The sequence below is a fragment of the Podarcis melisellensis genome (assembly GCF_964234715.1).
Source record: "Podarcis melisellensis genome assembly, chromosome: Z".
NCBI classification, from domain to species: domain Eukaryota; kingdom Metazoa; phylum Chordata; class Lepidosauria; order Squamata; family Lacertidae; genus Podarcis; species Podarcis melisellensis.
The window spans coordinates 20,536,091-20,560,698 of NC_138547.1; the positions used below are offsets into that span (position 1 = coordinate 20,536,091).

At 46.3% G+C, this 24,608-nt stretch overlaps 1 protein-coding gene across 1 annotated transcript in view; it reads left to right on the forward strand.

Annotated features, from left to right (window-relative positions):
- MSN (moesin) overlaps positions 1-24,608 on the forward strand; it is an 80,612-nt gene that overhangs the window by 22,780 nt on the left and 33,224 nt on the right. Inside the window, exon 2 of the mRNA XM_081897853.1 lies at positions 21,313-21,396. Within this exon, the coding sequence (XP_081753979.1) occupies positions 21,313-21,396 (84 nt within the window). The remainder of the gene's footprint in view (positions 1-21,312; positions 21,397-24,608) is intronic.

Here is a 24,608-nt window from a genome sequence, read left to right on the forward strand (position 1 = left end):
AGCCTGCACCTGATGGAAATATTTATTTGCACTTTCCCCTGCAATCCAGTTTGGGGTCTTCATGTCCCACAAGTGGCTGCTTTTCTGGATCCATACCATGGGTGATCACAAACAGCTTGGGCTTTGCTGCTCAGTCCACAGGAACTGGGTGGTGTTTTTTAACACTTGTTTATTTCACAAAATGTGATACACTACTTGATTGTAAAAAACAACAACAACCACACACCCCCTCAAAGCAGTTTACAAAAAAGATAAAACAATAGTATTATCAAAAAGCAGAATCAGAAATAATAATTTAAGGCTTCCAAAAAGTTAAGGTAGTAATAAACTAAAAACAGACTAAAACTTTCATCAGCTTTCTAAATGTCTGGGTAAGGTAAAGGCAAAGGGACCCCTGACCGTTAGGTCCAGTCACAGACGACTCTGGGGTTGCGGTGCCCGTATTACTTTACTGGCCAAGGGAGCCGGCATACAGCTTCCGCGTCATGTGGCCAGCATGACTAAGCTGCTTCTGGTGACCCAGAGCAGTGCATGGAAACGCCGTTTACTTTCCTGCCGGAGCGCTACCTATTTATCTACTTGCACTTTGACGTGCTTTCAAACTGCTAGGTTGGCAGGAGCAGGGACTGAGCAATGGGAGCTCACCTCGTTGCGGGGATTTGAACTGCCAACCTTCTGATCAGCAAGCCCTAGGCGCCATCCGCAAGCCCAGCGCCACCCGCATCCCTAAATATTTGGGTAGACTTGTCTAAACAAAAATGTTTTTAGCAGGTGCCGAAAAGTGTGCAGTGAATGTGCCCGCCCATCTTCAATAGGCAGGGAGTTCCCAAGTGTAGTTGCTGTATTTTGTTGTGAAACAGTAAATTGCCGCTTGACTCAAGTCTGTTAGGGTTTTTGTTGTTGTTGTTGTTGAAAGCACTTTTAAACATTCTTCAGCTGAAACAAGGCTGTCAGAGCAGTTCAAAGATAACTTAGAAAGCATAGCAATCTGTGCCCTCCTCAGGCTTTCAGTCTAAAAGATAGGATGCAAAAGGGAAATGGGATTGGTGGGGAGAAGGGGAAAAAAGCAAACAGGCACCAGTTCTCTGACCACCACTTTTTGTGCTTCTTTTGGAGGTGGGACACATAGAAGGGCCTCCCCCACATCCATTGCCTTTCTAATTAAAATCCAGGGTGAAAAGTGCTCAATCTACTGGTGCCCAAACTTTTTTCAAAGAAAAAGTTTTTTCATCATCACTTTTTGATGAAGTGAACATGAGTGAGGGCCAACCAAAGTTGTTGAGCTCTTTTTAGGATTTGACCCCAATAAATAAACTGCCATAGGGGCTGGATTAGGCCCCCAAAGTGGACTTTGGACATGCCTGCCTTAGTAGGACCAATCAATATGTGACAAAATAGTGAGCCATCTTCTAAGTCCCCAGAAGACTTTGTGAGATTGACACTTAAGAAAATCAGCAGAAAGGGGGGTAAAATCACAGGGAGATCATTGGCTTGATCTTCAAGATTAAGATCAGCATTTGGACTTGCCCTGAAAATGGAGATTTTTATTGGATTTGCCTCTGCTAGGTGCTGCAAGCCCAATGATTCTTGGGGAGCAGTTGGCCCTCATACTGGAAACAAAGACCAGCAGTTACCCAGAGACAGATATACAGTGGTACCTCGGGTTACAGACACTTCAGGTTACAGACACTTCAGGTTACAGACTCTGCTAACCCAGAAATACTACCTTAGGTTAAGAACTTTGCTTCAGGATGAGAACAGAAATCGCTCGGCAGTGGCAGCGGGAGGCCCCATTAGCTGAAGTGGTGCTTCAGCTTAAGAACAGTTTCAGGGTAAGAACGGACCTCCAGAACGAATTACGTTCTTAACCTGAGGTACCACTGTATCCATATTGTGTGCATGGGGGGGGGGCAGGGAGCCAAAATCTACAGTCTCCCAAAACATTTGCTTTTTAAGTTCCTCCATTGGCCACCCACCTAGGTTGGTAGAAAACAAATCCATTTGACACAACCATCATATTATACCACATTCTCCCTCCCACCAGCTGAATCCCTTCCAGGCTAATGTTGATACCATATTTGTATGGAAATGCGCAAATAGCAAGCAGGCAACAGTGCTGACTTTGACTTGATAAGCACTTGACTTTATTTTTAACTTTCCCTTTTTGGTCGGACTTCTGTGATGCAAGTCTGGAAAACAGGCATGTAGAATTTGGCACAAGGACCCCTTTTTTAAAGGAACCTTTGGCCACTGCCAGGAGGAGAACAGCCCACTCTTCCAGCTTCCAGCTGGATTCATTGTCTTTTTGTTTTCATAGTGATTACTTAGGCAGCCTGCTTAGTATTTGGCTGGAGTTTTCCAACATATAACGTGGCTCTAGTCTTCCTCAAGAAAGCTCTGCAATTGGGCCTAGAACACTAGGTCGATAGAGTGGAATGGACTCTCTCAGAAGGTGAAGGACTCTTTTTTGCTGGAGGTTTTTAAGCAGATGTTGGATGACCATCTGTCAGGGATTATTTAGCTGTGATTCCTACATTCCTGGGGGGTGGCTTAGATGACCCTCTGGTGACCCTTCCAACTCTACATTTCTATGATTCTATGATATGTTTCACTTTGTCTTTATGTCTCTACACTCAATATGTTGAGGGAGAAATCTACTCTTCTCTCAGATATGAACTGCACCATTTATAATTTCTCCTCGTGTTAGAAATGGCATCAGAGTTGGGGTTTGTTTGGGGGGGGTAATCACTCTTTTGCTTAATTTTTATCCTGTCCTCAAGAAGGCCTTCTGGTGGGCACCAGTTTAAGAATAACACAAATAAAGCAAGATCCAGTTGCATCACCTGAAGGGCAGGTCAGTAAGGGCAACCCTTCATAGTTGGCTTTCATATAATCCTAAAATGGTAGAGTTGCAAGGTACCCCAGAATAATCTAGTCCAGCCCCCTGTAATGCAGGAATCAAAACTTTGGTTGTGCAAAGTTGCTTTGCACTAGGGTGTACAGGCTAAAAGTCGGTTATGCAAAACACACCTGAGCTGTGGAATTCTCAACAACACAATGACATTGGTTGTGTGGTTAAGTAGACCTCAAAAAGTACTGGCCAAATTCTCCTGCCAGGTATTAACCAAGAGCGGCTCAGCAAAACCTTTTGTAGTCAGGGGCAGCATATATCTTAAGTGCCAGATGTAAGGCTAAATGAAAGGGTTATGGTCTTAATTCATGGACTTAAGTTTTCAAGCGCATCCAGCTTTATGTTGCTAGGAATTATCTGATCCAGAAAGCTGATGTTTAACAGTTATTGTATAACATATAGCTGGTCTTGTTCAGAGAAAAAGCAACATAGGTGTGTCTTTTAACACCTAAGCATTTTAAAGTAGTTCTTGGCCCTCCGCCTGAGGCTTTCAAATAGCTTTCTGTGACCTGAAACCCTCAGACTTCTGAGAATCTCTGAACTGTGAATGTGTGGAGCTTTGCTGCCAGCTCAGTTTCCTCTCTTTGCTCTGAAATTGGATTCACAGCAGGTACACCACTAGGTGATTTGCACATGAAGGGTGTGAACTGACATGAGGCCAATCTTTTTTCTCGTGGTGTTACCATCACTTGATTGCTGCACATGTGAACCTGGACTACAGTAGCTTGCAACGTAATCTCATTGGTTCTGGGGGGGAGATGCATATGGTGGCGGATCAACTTATGAGAGCCAGTGGTTCTAGAGTGTCAGACTGTGACTTGGGAGATCAGGGTTCATATCGCCACATGGCCATGATGAAGGTTACTGGGAGACCTTGGGCCAAAACTACCTCACACTTATCTTGGGCTGCCAACCTAAACTACCTCACAGGGTTGTTATGAAGATTACAAGAGGAAGGGGGAACTGTGTATTCCACTTTGAGCTCCTTGGAGAAGAAGGTAGGATATACAAATAATATTTATATAAGGTTGCATACGGTGGTTTTTGAGTGTCAGGATTAGGACTTGGGAGATCAGGGTTCAAATTCCCATCTGGCCATAAAGCTAACTGGGTGCCCTTGGCCCAATCACTGCCTCTCAGACTATCCTACCTCACTGGGAAGTTGTGGGGAGTAAATGAGGAGGGGGAAGAGAACTGTGCAAGTCAACTTGAGCTCCTTGGAGGAAAACATGGGATATTAATGCCAAAGGGGGGAGGGGGAGAGAGAGAGAGAGAGAGAGAACCAGAGCTTGAAATCCTGCTTTGAGTGGGGTTAAAATGAAGAAGTAATAAGCATGTCTTGCTCTGAAATTGGCCCCACCCCTAAACTTGCCTTTTATTTTTCCAAGTCAGAGTAACATAGCTTACTCTGTCCCTTTTCCAGCGTTGCGCATAGGAAACATTTAGGGCGTGTTCAGTAATGGAAGTGGAATCGCAGCAAGCAAAAGATGACTTCACTAAACTCCTGAAAGGCTAGATTTCTTAGACATCCAGAATAGGCTGATTTGTGGACATCTGCATGAGACCATTATAGGACAGGAAGGCTGTATTATAAAACCAACTGTACACTCAGCAGAGAGCTCTGCTTCTCTTGAATGCCCCAAGGAGCTGTGAGCCACAGGTTTGCACACGGCAATCACCTCTGACTGCCTCTGCATGGCTAGTGCAAGAAGTGCTGGGTGGTGCATGTCTGAAGTAGCCAAGGTTGTGGGTGCAGTTAATTCCAGTGCAGGATTGAACCCTGTGCCGCAGCATACTACTCTTTTCCAGGATGTACTTCCCGTGCATTAACTGTCCCAAAATACAACATGGGGAATGTAGGAAGTACAGTGGTACCTCGGGTTCCATACGCTTCAAGTTACAGACGCTTCAGGTTACAGACTCCGCTAACCCAGAAATATTACCTCGGGTTAAGAACTTTGCTTCAGGATGAGAACAGAAATCGTGCTCCAGTGGCGCAGCAGCAGCGGGAGGCCCAACTAGCTAAAGTGGTGCTTCAGGTTAAGAACAGTTTCAGGTTAAGAAAGGACCTCCGGAATGAATTAAGTTCTTAACCTGAAGCAAAGTTCTTAACCTGAGGTACTATTTCTGGGTTAGCAGAGTCTGTAACCTGAAGCGTCTATAACCCGAGGTACCACTGTATGTGATTTCAGGAGTAGTGGGGCAGAGCACTTTCTCTTTCCAGAAAACACAGCATCCCTCCCAGAGGAAAAGGGCAGCAGTTCCTTGTCTGCAGAGCTGTGGAGCTATGCGCTCGCACACGAGTCCCTCTTGCTGCTTTTTTATATTTTTTTAAACATGAGGATTTGGAGCTTAAACATTAGAATGCTCTTGGAAACAGATTTGCCTGATCTAACCATTTCTGGCTAAAGATATATTTGGAATAGATAGACCTCATAGTCTGGGCAGGCCTAGTGAGTAACGGTTCGTTGTTTCCGAGCAGTTTGCCTGCTGGGCAGTTACTCAACAAGAAGCAATGAGCAAGTCCAAGTTTTTGGCATGCCCCACCCAGGTCTCTGCCTTTAAAAAAATATGTGGTATTTTAAGCCTTACCCTATGAGCGATTTCACGACTGCATCTGCCCATCTAAAAACCCTTCTGTTAGGACAGATGACTTAAAGTCAACTTCTTTTTTTATTTCCAGTTCATTTGCTTATTACATTTATATTCCACCTTTCTTCAAGGAACTCAAGGCGGTGTACATAGTTCTCCCTCCTCCCTGCATTTTATCTATGCAACAACCCTGTGAGGTAGACCTTCAGGCAGTGACTGGTGCAAGCTCACCCAGCAAGCTTATGGCTGATTGGGGATTTGAACCCTGGTCTGTCAGGTCCCAGTCCAACATTTTAACCACAACACTACAGTGAAAGTGACCTGTTCGGTTGTTTATTCATTTTTCAAAAAAGAAAACTACAGTTACATGCTTCAACTTTCATCCCAGGGCAGTTTGGGAACATAAGCACATAGGAAGGTCCCTTATAATAATAATAATAATAATTTATTATTTATACCCCGTCCATCTGGCTGGGCCCCCCCCAGCCACTCTGGGTGGCTTCCATAGAAACCAGGAAACACTAAAATATCATACATTAAAAATTTCCCTGAACAGGGCTGCCTTAAGATGTTTTCTGAATGTCAAGTAGTTGTTTATCGTTTTGACATCTGCTGGGAGGGCGTTCCACAGGGCGGGCGCCACTACCGAAAAGGCCCTCTGCCTGGTTCCCTGTAGCTTTGCTTCTCGCAATGAGGGAACTGCCAGAAGGCCCTCGGCACTGGACCTCAGCGTCCGGGCAGAACGATGGGGGTGGAGACGCTCCTTCAGGTATACTGGGCCGAGGCCGTTTAGGGCTTTAAAGGTCAACAGCAACACTTTGAATTGTGCTCGGAAACGTACTGGGAGCCAATGTAGGTCTTTCAAGACCGGTGTTATGTGGTCTCGACGGCCGCCCCCAGTCACCAGTCTAGCTGCCGCATTCTGGATTAGCTGTAGTTTCCGAGTCACCTTCAAAGGTAGCCCCACGTAGAGCGCATTGCAGTAGTCCAAGCGGGAGATAACTAGAGCCTGCACTACTCTGGCGAGACAGTCTGCGGGCAGGTAGGGTCTCAGCCTGCGTACCAGGTGGAGTTGGTAGACAGCTGCCCTGGATACAGAATTGACCTGTGCCTCCATGGACAGCTGTGAGTCCAAAATGACTCCCAGGCTACGCACCTGGTCCTTCAGGGGCACAGTTACCCTATTCAGGACCAGGGAGTCCTCCACACCAGCCCGCCCCCTGTCCCCCAAAAACAGTACTTCTGTCTTGTCAGGATTCAGCCTCAATCCATTAGCCGCCATCCATCCTCCAACCGCCTCCAGGCACTCACACAGGACCTTCACCGCCTTCACTGGTTCTGATTTGAAAGAGAGGTAGAGCTGGGTATCATCTGCATATTGATGGACACCCAGTCCAAACCCCCTGATGATCTCTCCCAGCGGCTTCATATAGATGTTAAAAAGCATGGGGGAGAGGACGGAACCCTGAGGTACCCCACAAGTGAGGGCCCAAGGGTCTGAACACTCATCCCCCACCACCACTTTCTGAACACGGCCCAGGAGGAAGGAGCGAAACCACTGTATAACAGTGCCCCCAGCTCCCAGCCCCTCTAGACGGTCCAGAAGGATGTTATGGTCGATTGTATCAAAGGCCGCTGAGAGATCCAGCAGAACTAGGAAACAACTCTCACCTTTGTCCCTAGCTCGCCGGAGATCATCAACCAGTGCGACCAAGGCAGTTTCGGTCCCATGATGAGGCCTGAACCCCGATTGGAAGGGATCCAAATGGTCCGCATCCTCCAGGCGTGCCTGGAGTTGTTCAGCAACCACACGCTCAATCACCTTGCCCAAGAATGGAAGATTTGAGACTGGGCGATAGTTGGCCATACTGGCCGGGTCTAAAGATGGTTTTTTAAGAAGCGGTTTAACGACCGCCTCTTTCAGCGGATCTGGGAATGTTCCCTCACAGAGGGAAGCATTCACCACCCCGCAGAGCCCATCGCCCAGCCCTTCCCGGCTTGCTTTTATTAGCCAGGATGGGCAAGGATCAAGGAGACAGGTGGTTGGTTTCACGCGTCCAAGCAGCCTGTCCACATCCTCGGGGGTAACGGATTGAAACTGATTCCATGCAACTTGACCAGACAGGGCTCTAGCACTCTCCCGCCCCAGCCCTGCTCCCACGGTGGTGTCTAGCTCCTTCCGAATATGAGTGATTTTATCTGCAAAAAACTTTGCAAAATCGTTGCAGGAGATCTTGGGGTCTTTACAAGGCCCCGGTGGTAAAGGTGGTTCCGTTAAATTGCGGACCACCTGAAAGAGTCTCCTGCTACTATGTTCTGCAGATGCAATAGAGGCGGTGAAGAAAGTCTTCTTCGCCGTCGCTATCGCCACTTGGTAGGCTCGACGTTGAGCTCTAACCTGTGTCCGGTCAGATTCGGAGTGAGTTTTCTGCCACCGACGCTCTAGCCGTCTCAGCGATTGTTTCATCGCCCTCAGCTCCGAAGAAAACCATGGGGCTGTCCGGGCTCCATGCAATCGGAGAGGGCGCTTCGGAGCCAGACAGTCAATAGCCCTGGTTAACTCCGCATTCCAGCGGGCCACCAGGGAATCAGCTGAAAGGCCATCAACATGGGATAAAGCATCCCCTACCACTCTCTGGAAACCATTTGGATCCATTAAGTGGCGGGGGCGGACCATCCGAATTGGTCCCACCTCCCTGCAGAGGGGAAGGGTTGCGGAGAAGTCCAGTTGCACCAGGAAGTGATCTGACCATGGCACTTCTTTGGTTTCACTTTTACTTAGTGTCAGATCACCCACGTCACTAGAGGTGAATACCAGGTCTAAGGCATGTCCATGACTATGAGTTGGGCCCAACTTATTCAGGGACAGCCCCATGGAGGCCATGCTTTCCACGAAGTCCCGAGCGGCCCCTTGTAAGGTCGTGTCGGCATGGATGTTAAAATCCCCTAGGACAACCAAGCTAGGTGTCTCCAGGAGAACATCCGCCACAACCTGAAGCAGCTCGGACAGGGAATCCTTGGTGCAGCGGGGAGGTTGGTACACCAAAAGGAATCCTGTACTGCCCCTATTGCCCAACTTCCAGAACATGCACTCAGAAAACTGGGTCTTCCCAGTAGGACGCCTGATGCAAACTAGTGACTTCCTAAAAATCACTGCAACCCCCCCTCCCCGCCCACATGACCTGGGTTGCTGTGCGTAAGAGAAACCCAGTGGGCAAGCGGCAGCAAGGACAGGCCCATCTGCTTCCTCCAACCAGGTCTCTGTCACACATGCCAGGTCAAATCCTCCATCCACAATCAGGTCGTGGATGGCAGTGGTTTTATTCATCATTGACCTGGCATTACACAGCAACACCTTCAGGTCATGTGGGTTTCCCCTGTTGATTCCAGTATCCATCCGGTCAAGGCCAGACCCGGAGGCAGGGATAGTCTTCAAACAGCGACTAAACCTGCCTCCTCGGTAATGACATGGTCTGGTCTTAGCGTAACTCCGCCTCCTGCCCATGATCACCGAGATCGGATGTCCCAGTGCTTCCGCCCCTGTGGAACTTGTCCCAGCCATCGTGTTGGCTGGGGCCCCACTCCCAGGCAGCCCTGATCCCGCCCCTTAAAAACAAAATACAAACTATACAGAACCAATAAAACAACAGAAAACAAAACAGAACAATAATACTAAAATTAATCCCCAACCAAATATCCATACCACCCACCCACCCCAACAGAAGAAAAAAGGAAAAAGAGAAATACAAATTTAAATTGCCACCGACTGCTTGAGGACATTTTAAAACACATTAACCACTTGGAATAAGGGCCTTGGCCGCGCCCCCTGGGCCAGTTGGAAAAAGCCCTGGAAGGGAGCAGGCCCTGCAGTCCTCACCCAGCCGATGGTCCGAGGCTTCCCAGCAGCAGGAGTCCCTTTATAGCTGGGAGAGAGGGCTTGGGCCACGCCCCCTGGGCCAGTTGGAAAAGGCCCTAGAAGGGAGCAGGCCCTGCAGTCCTCACCCAGCCGATGGTCCGAGGCTTCCCAGCAGCAGGAGTCCCTTTATAGCTGGGAGAGCGGGCTTGGGCCACGCCCCCTGGGCCAGTTGGAAAAGGCCCTAGAAGGGAGCAGGCCCTGCAGTCCTCACCCAGCCGATGGTCCGAGGCTTCCCAGCAGCAGGAGTCCCTTTATAGCTGGGAGAGCGGGCTTGGGCCACGCCCCCTGGGCCAGTTGGAAAAGGCCCTAGAAGGGAGCAGGCCCTGCAGTCCTCACCCAGCCGATGGTCCGAGGCTTCCCAGCAGCAGGAGTCCCTTTATAGCTGGGAGAGAGGGCTTGGGCCACGCCCCCTGGGCCAGTTGGAAAAGGCCCTAGAAGGGAGCAGGCCCTGCAGTCCTCACCCAGCCGATGGTCCGAGGCTTCCCAGCAGCAGGAGTCCCTTTATAGCTGGGAGAGCAGGCTTGGGCCACGCCCCCTGGGCCAGTTGGAAAAGGCCCTGGAAGGGAGCAGGCCCTGCAGTCCTCACCCAGCCGATAGTCCGAGGCTTCCCAGCAGCAGGAGTCCCTTTATAGCTGGGAGAGCGGGCTTGGGCCACGCCCCCTGGGCCAGTTGGAAAAGGCCCTTAAAGTGAATCGGACCCCACTGGTCCAGCTACGTCAGCATTGTCCAGCAGTGGCTGTCTGCAGTTTCGGACAAGGTCGCTCTCCCAGCCCAATCTGTTGGGAATTGAACCTGGGACATTCTGCATGCAAGGCAGATGCTCTACCTCTGAGATATGGTCCTTCCTTTATGGCAAAGTTAACAGTTCTGTAGATTACTTGTAGCAGCTTTTCCCAACCAGGTGTTCTTGAACTACAGTTACAGCTGTGCTCTGTTATATAATAATAATAATAATAATAATAATAATAATAATAATAATAATAATAATAATAATTTATTATTTATACCCCGCCCATCTGGCTGGGCCCCCCCAGCCACTCTGGGCGGCTTCCATAGAAACCAGGAAACACTAAAATATCATACATTAAAAACTTCCCTGAACAGGGCTGCCTTAAGATGTTTTCTGAATGTCAAGTAGTTGTTTATCATTTTGACATCTGCTGGGAGGGCGTTCCACAGGGCGGGCGCCACTACCGAAAAGGCCCTCTGCCTGGTTCCCTGTAGCTTTGCTTCTTGCAATGAGGGAACCGCCAGAAGGCCCTCGGCACTGGACCTCAGCGTCCAGGCAGAACGATGGGGGTGGAGACGCTCCTTCAGGTATACTGGGCCGAGGCCGTTTAGGGCTTTAAAGGTCAACAGCAACACTTTGAATTGTGCTCGGAAACGTACTGGGAGCCAATGTAGGTCTTTCAAGACCGTTGTTATGTGGTCTCGGCGGCCGCCCCCAGTCACCAGTCTAGCTGCCGCATTCTGGATTAGCTGTAGTTTCCGAGTCACCTTCAAAGGTAGCCCCACGTAGAGCGCATTGCAGTAGTCCAAGCGGGAGATAACTAGAGCCTGCACTACTCTGGCGAGACAGTCTGCGGGCAGGTAGGGTCTCAGCCTGCGTACCAGGTGGAGTTGGTAGACAGCTGCCCTGGATACAGAATTGACCTGTGCCTCCATGGACAGCTGTGAGTCCAAAATGACTCCCAGGCTACGCACTTGGTCCTTCAGGGGCACAGTTACCCTATTCAGGACCAGGGAGTCCTCCACACCAGCCCGCCCCCTGTCCCCCAAAAACAGTACTTCTGTCTTGTCAGGATTCAGCCTCAATCTGTTAGCCGCCATCCATCCTCCAACCGCCTCCAGGCACTCACACAGGACCTTCACCGCCTTCACTGGTTCTGATTATGTTGGAAGTCACAATCAAACACAACACAGTGGTACCTTGGGTTACAGACGCTTCAGGTTACAGATGCTTCAGGTTACAGACTCCACTAACCCAGAAATAGTACCTCAGGTTAAGAACTTTGCTTCAGGATGAGAACAAAAATTGTGCAGTGGCAGCACGGCAGCAGCAGCGGGAGGCCCCATTAGCTAAAGTGGTACCTCAGGTTAAGAACAGTTTCAGGTTAAGAACGGACCTCCAGAACGAATTAAGTTCTTAACCCGAGGTACCACTGTACAATTAAAACATGCCCTTTGTTTTGCTTTCAGTCTTTTAATGACCACCTCTTCTTCAGCCAGAAGTTAGCTCACACTCCAGATGTAAATTTTAACCGGCAGACATATAACCCCATCAGTTGTTATTTTTAGCAATCTTGAAGGTAATTGGAGAAAGGGAAGCTCTGCCGACCTTTGCCCTAAGGGCTAGCCTAGATGGCTGTTATGTGGTTTGAGGGCAAGATGAAAATTCCTCCTCTCCAAGTCACTTACCCCTGTCAGGCTTCCACAAAACCTCTTGTCTCCCAGCATGAAAAACAGCTTGTTCAGAGCAACAGAGGTTAATTCCTTGTTCACTCTATTTATCAAGAGTGAATTCAATAACCCAAGATTTACTGCTTGGCTATCATTAATCCTCACGTAATTATCTCGGTCAATGAGCTGTTGACAGAAGATGTTCAGTCCATCTTCTCCCCCAGAAGTCCCTCAAGCGGCCTCCACCAATTGGACACCTTCCAGATTGATTGTACTACAATCAGCTCCAACCAGTATGGTTTCCCAGAGTGGCTGGGGCAACCCAGGAAGGTGGGCAGCATATATGTAATAAAACCACTATTATTATTATTATTATTATTATTATTATTATTATTATTATTTGGAGGGTGGGCAAGAGTGTTGCTCGCGTGCTCAGGTCCTGTTTGCTCATTTCGCACAGGCATCTGGTTGGCCACTGTGATAACAGGATGATGAACTACATGGGCCATTGGCCTGGTCCTGTAGGCTCATGTTATGTTCTTATGTTCAACCATTTCTGTTTATTCTTGCACTTTATTTAAAACAAAAACAATGGGACAGTGAAAGCTTCTCTTTTATACAAAGGCAAAGAGTAGTAATTCTAAAAATTTGTAAGACTTGTGCTGGTGGCCGAGGAAATGGAGATGATACTGGTCGTATTGAGTTCCTTACTATTGCATCTTCTATAGATACCATTTTCACAGTTCGGATTCAGCTGTGCTAGGGAACCACACATATAAACTGAATGTAGTGGAGGCGGTTTGCAACCAAGACCAGCCATGTCCTGTCTTTACTCTTTAAATTCGGAATTTGTGCCAGTTCGGGGCCAAGAACAGAGTATCCCAAGGGGGAGTTGCTTGTCAGTCTAAACTGCTATTTTGTTTTGTTTTTCTCTGAGCTAACGAAAATGTCACCATGACCAAATTGGCTTTTTGCAAACCATTCTTCTAAATGCCTGCCTTAAAAAAATTAAATAAATAAATCCAAGCCCAAAGCATCTGTTATCTCTTGAAACAGCGACAGGAAAGCGAGGGGAGGGTGCTTGAAGATTCTATTTGCGAGAAAGGAAATGGCAAAAATAGAGGAATTGGATCCTTGCACAAGTTCATGAATAAGTGTTTCAAAAAGCAGTGCCATAAATATATGAACTTGAGTGTCACAAGAGCACGCCCTTCGCTGGAACAGCTTTGCTGTGACTTCCTAGCCCTCATCACCAGAGCCTGCTTCCTAACACAAAGCAAAAACAATTATGATGGATGTTTCCATGATCCACACAAGTAAGCTTGACCCCGGTACTCAAATGTGCATCTTGAGATGCTTAGTGAACCTGGCTTGAGGTTTTCGCAAGGCGTGCGCATGTGTGTGTGTGTGTGTGTAAAGAGAGTATTTAGCTTTGGCTGGTGGGGGCCAATCTTACTTTGCAAGACGGCCACTATGGGGCATCTTCCTGTACACATGGTTGTCTCTTGTGAGTCACAGAGAATAATAGCCTTCCAGCCGACTGAAACAGGAAACAGAGGAAACACAGCATAGGCAACAAGTCAGGCCGGCACCACAGGAGGGAGATTCTCTTCTGTTGCTTCATATTGCTTGCTCATATCAAGCGTTACTTGGGAAGCTTCTAGCCACAGTAGAAGCAGAGGACTGTGGGATGCTAAATTCTGGTGCCAGGTGCAAATCTAATACCTGTGTGGTACCAGTGGTGGAGTTGTCTGAGGTTACAAGAGGGCAAAGAACAATTAACTATTTCTGCATCTGGGTCCCCTGTCTCCAGTCTCCTAGAGCCAGGGATGGAGAGCTTTTTAGCCACTCAGAAGCCTTCTCACGCTTTGTGCTGACCAGAGCCAATCAATGGGAAAGGAGGTGAGTCAAACACAGAGGATGGGCTTCTAGGATACCTCCGGAGAAGGTGTGTGGAAGGACACAGAGGAGGGGATGTTCTGTATGTTCCAAAGCTAAGCACTGAGGAACACTGAAAATGCAAGGCACTTCCATTTCAAGAGAATGGTGTGTGTTCTGTTGCATACAGTGGAACTTCAAGAAAAACACAGCCCTGAAAGAAGGAACTGGAGAACTCTGACAAATCATTTTCCATGTACATGTGCAGAAAAGAGTAGACCTAGCTGAAAAGCTACACGTGGATATCTGCAATGAGCATTGCAGTGCATCCCAAATTATTATCAATATCTAATCATAAGATCTCCAGTAGTTTTTGGACTACAATTCATATCATCCCTGACTACTGGTCCTGCTAGCTAGGACTAAAGGGAGTTGTAGTCCAAAAATAGCTGGAGACCCAAGTTTAGGAAGAGGAAGGTTTTCAGTTGGTTCCAGAAAATGGACAATGTTGGAAAGCCACACAGAAAGGGTGCTTTGTCTCTGTTAGTGGATCAGACAACCAAGAGAGTTTTCAAGGAGCTCTTTACAGCTTCTAAGGAAAAGTCTGAAAGCATCTCTGGCATGAACACCCTTGAAAGCTCTCTACATCCTGAAGTGGCCTCTTACCCTTGCATGTTCTGTTCTACTGTAAAATCCTATTGCAATATTGGAATTATTTCCTTTTTTCAGGGCAAAGAGTCAGTTCTGTGGAGGAATTCTGGGACCGCCGAATAGAGTGGTCAGCTTCCGCACTTTAGAATAATGGAACCATAGATTTGGAAGAGACCAAAGAGGGTCATCTAGTCCAACTCTTTTATTCCAAAGCTGCCTTATTCAGAGTCTTAATTGAAAGTCCAGACACTTTGCTTGTGGAGCATTTAAAATACGCTCATAAGTTCAGTCTTACACATGTCTACTTGGAAGTAAAACCCTACTTGGTTCAGTAGGACTCACTGCCAGGTAAATGGTTAAGCTTGTTCTCTTCTGGTTACAACAGGGTTCTGCTCCGAACCTTGGGAGCACCTTCTAGCTGGTGTTCTGTTTCCTGATTAGCTTAGGGATCTGAAAAGCCCCCCTTTACAGGAGGTTTGATTTAATTAAACTGTAATCCCTTCAGCAATTGCAAGCACTTTCATATGACCCAGGGTGCCCCCACCCTCTCTCTGTTGGCGCATAAAATACCAAAGGAGAGTTGCGGAGAAGGGCTGGCGATTGGAAAAGTGGGCAAATGCCTGTAAGTATTCCTGGAGCTCCCATTCTGGATGGGGAGGGCATACCTCTCCTGATCCTTGGAATCCTCTGGGAGATCAGGCTGAAAGGTCTTGGGGAGCTGGGGGTGAAATCATGTTGTTGTTGCATATATCAGAAGGTGTGCAAGAAAATAATCCTGAGGCTGCCCCAGGTCACCGAGGGACTCTCTAAGTTCTGCTGGCTTGATGGATAAATGAGACTTTTTCCCATGGAGGGGAGGCTCCTACCTAGCTGAATTTTGGTGTCCCTATAGATTGTTCTCTATAGCAGGTGATCACACACTCTTGTAGTTATTTGAAATTTCTCTCTGGGTGTTGGATGTTAAGTTTTCCTATAGTAGATAGCACTACTTTACATATATACATGCATGCATGTATACATACATACATAGTGGGTATACCCATACAACGGCCTGAATCAGTGGTGGGGTAGTGTTGATACAACCATTGGGCCTAGTTTTTTGTTTCAGTGAAAGCCAGTTAAAAGTTCTCTTCTGAGAAGCCAGTGAGCAAAGCAACAGCAAAGACTCCTTCTCCCAGGTATCTACAGCTAGAAGCATACTTTCTCTGAGGTCCTATCATGGCTAAATAGTTATTTGCAGACTGAGGAGTCATCCAGAATTCCTTTTGTACTGGTGGCTTCCCAGGCATAGGTACATGATTTAAAGTGTCAGAGTGGGTTTTTTTTTTTTTGTCCTGGTGGTTTCCTTGAGAAAACCAGTGTTTTACCACTGAAGTGGAGCAACAACAATCCATGGAAAATACAATTGCCATTTGCTCTCATTCAGCGGTAAAATGTGGGGGGGTTTCCCAGAGAAAGTGCTGGGACAAAAAAGAAAAAAGAAAAAGCACACTCTGGAATGGAGGTTTTTAAAACTTGGACCTGTGCCTAGAAATGTGGCACAAAAGGAAGTCTGGATGACCCCTCAGTCTTTGTTGCTTGAAGCCCCAGGAGGGAAGAGGGCTCTTGTGCTCAAATCTTGTTTGCTGGCTTCCTACAGGCATTTGTTTGGCCCCTGTGAGAAGAGAAGGCTAGAGTCATGGGCCCTTGGCCTGATCCAGCAGGGCTTTTCTTACATTCACATGGTTATTTATTAATCTAAGCCAGAGACCATAACCAGCTTGTGTGGCAGAAAACTCCACAAGCTGCATGCTGCATTGAGCTCCTTGGAGGAAAAGGTGGGACATAAATGCAATAAACGAAGACCCAGTTTTCACCATGGTGTTGCCCTTGGCCATAAACAGATCTGAACATTGCAGATGTTCATTGCAGAAGCATTTCTAGAACTATACCCCTCACCCTCTCCCACCCCCACCGTGCCCCACAGGAGGCATAAATGGTGGGGCAGCTGCTCACCAGTGGGCAACAAGAAGAATCTGGACTCCGTGCTCTTTTTTGTAACTGATGTCATAAGCCAGCTAGACAGTGTTCTTTGTTCCCACTCCTCAGGGTGTGTGTTCTTAGTTGTTTTGGCAGGCAAATAGTTGTTTGTTCCTCTCCCTGCCTCCAGAGTTGACAGCACTTTGAAAGAGGGATCGTTCCCCCCCCCCCGCCCGCTTCTGGTCAACAGATTTCTACACACTTTGCATTGTTAGAAAAACCTGCTGGCTCCAACAACAGTAGGACCAACGAGGTGCTGTTTACACCATGAGAGCAAAGAAATGCCTCTTGAAAATATTTTGTCACCAACCTTGGAGAACCAGTGCCGCTACCTTCCAATTTTCATTGCTGGAACATCTTAAAACATATACTCAATCCTCTGCAGAATGAATCTGCACAGCAGTTTCAGTGCTTAGCTGTGCATTGTTGGTGTAGTGGTTAGAATGTCAGAATAGGGCCTGGGAGAGACCAGGGTTCAAATCCCAATTTGGTCATGAAGCTCATTGGGTGACTTGGGGCCAGTCACTCTTGGCCTAACCTACTTCACAGGGTTGCTGTGGGGATTAAATGAGGATGGGGAGAACCATTTATGCCACCTTGAGTTCCTTGGAGAAAATGGGTGGGATGAAAATAAAGGGCACACGTAACAATACGCCTCCATAGCCACCTTTCTGTGTTGAAGGAAACTACAAAAGTGTTAAAACTACCAAAATGAAATGCCTGTTCCTTCCCTGTGAATATCTGTTGGTTCAGGCTCTTTTAGGCTTCCTTGTACCTTTTTTTTATTTTTTTAAAGTTGCTTCTATTTTGAGGATATTTCAGAAAATGGGAGACAAATGTTTGCCTTTAAAAATTCAAATGTTAAAACTTCTAGCCAGAGGCTTCATTTCACTATATGAAATAGTGAATGAACAATCAAACACTTATACCATGGGTGCCCAAACTTTTTTCAAAGAGGGCCACATTTGATGAAGTGAACATGCATGAGGGCTTTTTTTTAGGATTTTACCTCAAAGCTATTGAGCTCTTTTGCTGTTCCCCAGGACATGCCACGATGGACTTTGGACATGCCTGACTTATACTGTGGGTATCTATGCAGAAATCTCTGGCTTTCCAGTTTATGAAGCCTTGACTGAATGTCATGGTCAATTGTGGTGCTTCTTGCCTGCACTGTGGATGGCCCAGCTGAACTCCTTAAACGGGGGGGGGGGATTATGGAGAGGTAGCACAGATGTTTGTGGGAGGTTTGACAGTCCCACTCATTTGCAATCTCTAAACCGGGTGTGGCTAAGATGTGCCCCCCATCCAGTGTCGGCCACTAGCTTCCATCAGTCCCAGCCAACATAGCCAGTGGTCATGGATGATGGGACGGGGAGTTGTGGTCCAGCAACAACTGGAAGGCCAAAGGTTACTATCCCTGCACTAAAATTATTGTTTGCATTTGATGGGGCTTGTTGTTTTCAAAGTGTGTTCTGGAATTTGCAGCAGGCATTAAAATACTTTGAAGGCTGTCATGATAAATTGCTAAGGTAGGTCCATATTGTGAAGGTCTAGATTGCTCAAAGCAACTTGACGAATTTCTAGGAAAGTCTGTGATGCTCCTTAGGACATGTTGCAAATTCCTGAGGCAGGCTTGCAAAGTATCCTTTGCCGAAACAGTTGTGTCTTGCAATACTTTGAGCTGATTCTTAAATACTCTAAACCCCGGAATGGTTCTGCAGTGACACTGTTTTTTTATCTTAATATCTGCAAACACACATAAAGTATAAGCACATGAAACAATGGTAACCATGAGCAACCTAGCAGATGAGCATACAATCCATGTCTTGTTTCTTAAAAGCTTACCTGTTTTATCTCTTTTCAGTCTCCTCTTTTCCAGGCTAAACATACCAGATCTACATGTCCATGTAATCACTGGCAAATAGGCTCCTACCTAATTCAGAAAGGAAGCATCTCCAATTCAGTTTTTTTGGCACATCTCCTAACTTTTGCTATGTAGTGATTGATCGCTGGCATAGCAGCCCATGACTGCTCCATCATTAATCTAACAAGATTCTTGCTGCTTCTGGTGGGGCTATAAGGTCTCTTTTACTGCCAAAGTCTTGCAATGAGTGGAGAGTGAGCTCAACTGCAGAGGCACAACTGCTTGTTTCTGCAAAGATGGTGGTGTGTCAAAAGCACCCAGGTAGTAAAGGAGTCTGGCTTTTGTTAAAAGTGCATGGATGTCTGTGCAGAGGAGCCTGGGCAGGTGCCAAAGGCAGCTGAAGCTCCTTTTCTCAGGCTATGTCGAGACTCAGCCAAGAACTGAATGCCAACACAATCTTTTGTGTTGCTTGCCAGTGTGGGTGAAGAGTGGATAACCAATCAATCTCCTTCTGCTGAAAGCTCTTTGCTTCAACTCCTTCCAAGTATGTTGTGAGCTCATGTAACTAGAGTTTGCTCAACTTGAATGACACAGGGCACTCTGCAAACAGAGTTCTCTCGGTGTTGATCTAAGGGAGGCATTTATATATTTCATGTGTTACTGTGGGTGTCCCAAAAGAGTCAGTGTTGAGAACCTCTTGGATTTGACATTCTCATGGGTTCTTCAAGTAGCCTAGTTTAAGACAATGTTGCAGGAAGGAGGATAACACTGACCTTGCCAGTTGGTCGATAAAAATGATAAAAACATAAAATCTATCAGTAAGAGCTGATTTGCAGAGAACCTCAGGTTTGAAAGCCCTGTCTAAGTTATATAGTTTATAGAAGACTTATAAAAATGAGTGGGCATGTCTCCTGTCAAACTTGTATTGGCAAGGCGTCCCACAGGGTGAGAACTGTCTATGTTAATGTAGTTCACTGGTCTACAATTGGTGGGTTGGGACCCTCTAGTGGGTCATGGCCTGGTCCAAGATGGGTCACAACAGGAGAACTACCACCATGCACCTCTATGGGAGAAGCTTAAGAAAAGGGCCTCCACATGCATGTTTGGTATAAAAGTGCACCCTGATTCTGAAAAGGTTAGGGACTGCTGGTGTTAGTGTACACTAGATCACTGAAAAACAACTTTGATTTCATTCACTTTAGAAAGAATAACGTTTCTGTCTTTGGGCACAAAGCACATTGTGCGTGGAGGCTCCACAAATGTAGGTTGCAAATAGTATTAACTTTGGTGTAGCCCTCTGTATTAATGTAACACTCCTACTGCTGACCTCTTTACAAATCCAACCATAGCTGCCAAGCCAACTTATTAATTGAGTGCCAGTGAAGAAACCGGCTAGTATAAAACAAACTTGCATGGGCAGGTGAAACTGAAAAGTCATTCCAGTATCTCACTGGACAGTAAGGTAAAATGTAAAAAAACCAAAAACAACCCTGGACGGTTAAAGGTGACTATGGGGTGCAGCACTCATCTCGCTTTCAGGCCGAGGGAGCTAGTGTTTGTCCACAGACAGCTTTCCTGGTCATGTGGTCAGCATGACTAAACCACTTCTGGCAAAATGGGACGCTGTGAAGAGTGCCAGAGCACATGGAGACAGTTTACCTTCCCACCAGAGTTGTACTTATTTATCTACGTGCACTGGTATGCTTTTGAACTGCTAGGTTGGCAGAAGCTAGGACAGACCAACGGGAGCTCACCCCGTCACATGGATTCGAACTGCCGACCTTCTGATCAGCAAGCCCAAGAGGCTCAGCACCACAGCACCACCCGCGTCCCTCTTTATCTCCCCCTGCAAGAACATCCTGTAGAGAAGAATGCTCCCAGAGGGGGTATTTGAAGGGAAATGGGTATGGCCACCCTGGAACTTTAGAAAGCCACCTTCTAGTTTCATCTCTGCCTCTTTGTTCCAGAATGAAAGGCCAGTTGCGCCTCCTTTGGCAGCTGCTTAGGGTGACCCACTTTGCGAGAGCCACAAGCCCATGCCACCTGGATCCCCTGGATCCACCAATGGCTTTACAGAATCTTGCTTGATTGCATATTATTGAGCTTGGAAAGAGATTTCAATACATTCTTAATATTTGATAGGAATGTATTGCCTTTCATAGCACAAAACTGCTTCTTACTCTGATATGCAGGTTTGCTTTCTCATTCTCCAAAGTGTGTCCATTTAATTCCCTCCAACCTCTTTGTCCTCCTGCTGATTTGGATTGCAGTTCACCTCAGCCATTGTTCATGGTGGCTGGAGCTGATGACAGTTGCCCAAAACATCTGGAGGGCAACAGGTTGGGGAAAGCTGATCTAGTACATTTTTGAGATAACGGTGATGGGTTTCAGTCATTCAATAAAGGCTGTTTCAACTTTTAAACTGCTTCTGAAAACTTTTCTTTTCTGCCAAGGCCTATGCAGGTAATTGAGACTACATCTTTTCACAATGGTTAATCAATGTCTGCTTTTAATCCTTTTTTTTACTGTATGGCTTCAGTGTTAGAAACTGAGATATGAAAGCTAGGAGCGAAATGGCACCTTAATCCTAGGTTATGAGCGTAACAACAGAATGTCTAGGCACGCTTTTTTAAAATAACAAGAATACAAAGCTGAAAATGAATGAACTGCAGCTAAAATAATATGTTCATTTTTCACATGATCTAGTCCTTCCCCTGCCCCCCCTAATATTCTTAAGAGGGTCTCTTTCCAGTCTTCAGAGAGTAGCTGGAAGTGGGGAAGCAGAAAAGATCCTTATTTCCTTCCACTCTGCAGTTTTAATCTGAAATCTTAGGCGTAGCACTGTGCCCTGAGCTCAGAAACTGCATGCGCTGATGAAATTCCCTGTCGCAAAATGCGCCTAGAACAATAGGCGTTTTGAACATGTACTTTCATTGTAAGCCACTTTGATATGTTTTATGAAACAGCAGCATATAAATATTTTATAGTAACAAAGAAATTTTGGCTCATGCTGCTGGATGGGTGAACGGATTTTCATGAGGCATCTGGATTCTAATTCTACCTTCCTATTTTATATTCCAGATTACTGTCCGAGTTACCACCATGGATGCTGAGCTGGAGTTTGCCATCCAGCCCAACACCACAGGGAAGCAGCTGTTTGACCAGGTAAGTAGACCAGCCATGTACGGACTGTATCATCTGAAGCATTTTTGTCTGTGTGGAATAGGATATTGAATGATGAGGAATGAGCAATAAATAACAATGTGCGGAGCAGCCTTTGTTGTTAAGACTAGTAGGTGCAGCTAGCCACAGCAACCAAATACATGGGTGAGATGCAAGGTAAATAAAAGATAGTAAAGGGTAAAAGAAAGGACTCATTCACACAGCACATAGTCTACCTATGAAACTTGCTCCCCCAGGAGGCAGTGACAGCCGCAAACTTGGACAGCTTTCAAAGAGGATTGGACAGGTTCATGGAGGAGGAAAGGACTATGCCATGTTCCCTGTAGATGTTGCTGTGCTATAACTCCCATAATCGCAGGAAATGACTCTCCTGTCTGAGGCTGATGGGAGTTATTGTCCTAAACATCTGGAGGGCACCAGTTGGCAAAAGGTTGAGTTAGAGCCAATGAAGCTTTCTACCTTGGTGACAAACTCTCCTATCTGTTCTTAGATGTCTGGCCTGATGGTTTCCTATAGACTGCATTAGAATAGGGTGTGACTCGCAATAAAGCCTTACGTCTCCTCAGGGCTTATATTTCCCTCCATTAGACATTCTGGCATTGTGAGGAAATAGATTAATTGTGGTTAACCTACTCATAAAGCACTTTTATTATTTGGGGCTTGTAGTGGTTTTAATTCTTGTACCCCATGCCACACTCTGAAATGCTTATCCATTACAGCACATTAATGCTCTATGTATTCCACCATGACTGGGTCTGGTTTCTTCATATACTGACTCATGAAGCTGAATGTGCTACCAAATAAAAAGCAGAACAGTGTGTTGTTAGAGTGTGTGCCAACCTAGATGTGACTGGGGGTGGGGGGTATGTATATTATTTATTTTATGTGCTGCTGCCTGTCATTGCACCCTAGCTTCCATGGGTCATGTAGTGCAAAGGAGTTGCAGCAAAGTCCAGTGACTCTCTTTTGGCCTACCTTTTCCTTTGGATGCTTTGGCTGCTGCAGGAGAAAGTGTTTTCTTCTACTCTGGCTGTCTTTCACCGACCGAAAAACAGTGGATCTCAGGCTTTTAGGGGCCACTCCCTCTTGGTTCTGTAAACTCACCCCCAGTGCCCCCTACCCTATAAAAAGCATTATTCAGAATGGCCGTTTGCATGACCCACTACAAATGATAATAACATAACAAAATTCAAAACAGTACCAATTAATTGCACATTTGTTCAGAATCCAATTAAAATTTAGTTTATTTAATTCAACGAAGTTGATGAACTTGATCCAGTGATAATCAGCTCTTCAAAACCTGATAGTCTGGCTTGAGCTACCCAGTCAGATGGGCAGCGTATAAATAATAAATTATTTATTTTACATCACCCACTGCCCCCTTCTGGCTGACCCCTTGCCTCTTAGTATCCCTCTAGGTCAGGCTTCCTCCACCGCCACGCTGCCCTCCAGATGTTTTGAGACTACAATTCCCATCATCCCTGACCACTGGTCCTGCTAGCTAGGGGTCATGGGAGTTGTAGGCCAAAAACATCTGGAGGGCCGAGGTTGAGGAAGCCTGCTCTAGGTAATCCCACTGCTCATGAGAGCGCACCACTGATATAAAGCAACTCTTCCACTTCCCTCTTATCAAAAGGGAGCCTGTATTGAAGGAGGCCCATCCCCTGCTTCCTCACATGCTCGACTTCCTTCCATAAACACACTCTCCCTCACCCCCCAATCACATGTATGGGTCATCAAGTGACCAACATTCATGACCACTGCTTTCCCAAGTATATGGTTTGACTTGCCAAGAGTTGGGATATAAATATTCTAAGGTGTCCCAACTGAACAGAATTTACAAGTTCAAAAGAAGTCCACAAAACAATTAACAAAAATTTAAAACAATGCAGAAGTGTTAAACAACACCAAAATTAGCAACAAAACATCAGATGGAACTCAAAACATGTCAAATGGCCCCTGGCAAAGAGGATTGTTTTGACTCTTGTGCTATGCAGGTTGGGGCTGACAAAGTAGCCATAACTTCCTGGTCATGGGAGGTGAAGGGGAGGGCAAGCCAGTCATCCCGATTTGGGGGCCTCCAGAAGTTTTGGTCTAGCCTGGAGAGCTGATGGAGGCATGGCTGTTCTGGGGGGGACTGATGGGAGTTGTATCCCAAAACCTCTAGGTTGGGGAAGGTGGTCCAAAAAGGAAGGATTGCACAGAACTATTGCTTTCCACAACTTTGCGTGTCTGTTCTGGCTCCATCACCTGAACAACATCTTCATGGGAAAGTAAGTATGGGGTCTTCCTGAATAAAAATGTTTGTCCTTGGTTTCTTTTTTTTCCATTCTTTTATGTCCTGTTTACAGACAGCTGTGGCAGTATGGCCTCCTCCCTAATATTTCCTCCTTGCATCTGTCAAAACAGAGTGTTGCTTTCACATAGAGGATTTCTACAATATAACCTCACTGTTCTGTTAGTATCCATTATAACCTGCTGCAGCAAAAACACCCAAAATCCTTATCGCTTTCCTCCCAAAGCAGGCACAAAACCCTTTCATGCAAAATGCATGCATTTGTATTATGCTCTATCCCAGCAGCAACCAAACCCTTTCGGGCCACCGCTCCCATGGTTCAATGCACTCACCGCCAGGGTTCCCTGCCCTGCCCTACCCTATAAAAAGCATCTTTCAGAATTGTTGTTTGCACAACCCACTAAGGAAGAGAGTAACACCATGAAAATTGAAACAGTAAGAATTAAAAACCCAGTTAAAACTAGTTGAATTAATCCAACAAAACTGACAAACTTGATCCACTGATACCAGCTTTTCAAAGTCTGTTAGTCATTTACACCACCAGTGACCCCCTACTGCCCTCTTGCCTCTTAAATGCACCCCCCAAAGTAATCCCACTACCCTCTAGGGGTCAGTGCCACCCACTTTCAGAACTGCTGTGCTAGATAGCACTCAGTGAAAGTTAAGTTGCAAACATGTTTTAATTGTTGTATCAACAAATTTAGTATGGCCACTTGTTGAGGAAATAATGGATTGATTTTAACTCAGTTGCTTAAATGGCCCTTTTTATCTTTGGAGATCTAAATTATGATTTAAATTGCATTGGTTTTATATCCATACACCTTGTCTACTGGGGATGAGATATACTGGTGTTTTGTAAGAAATAAGTTGGTTAACATCTTAAGGCTGACATGAGCAC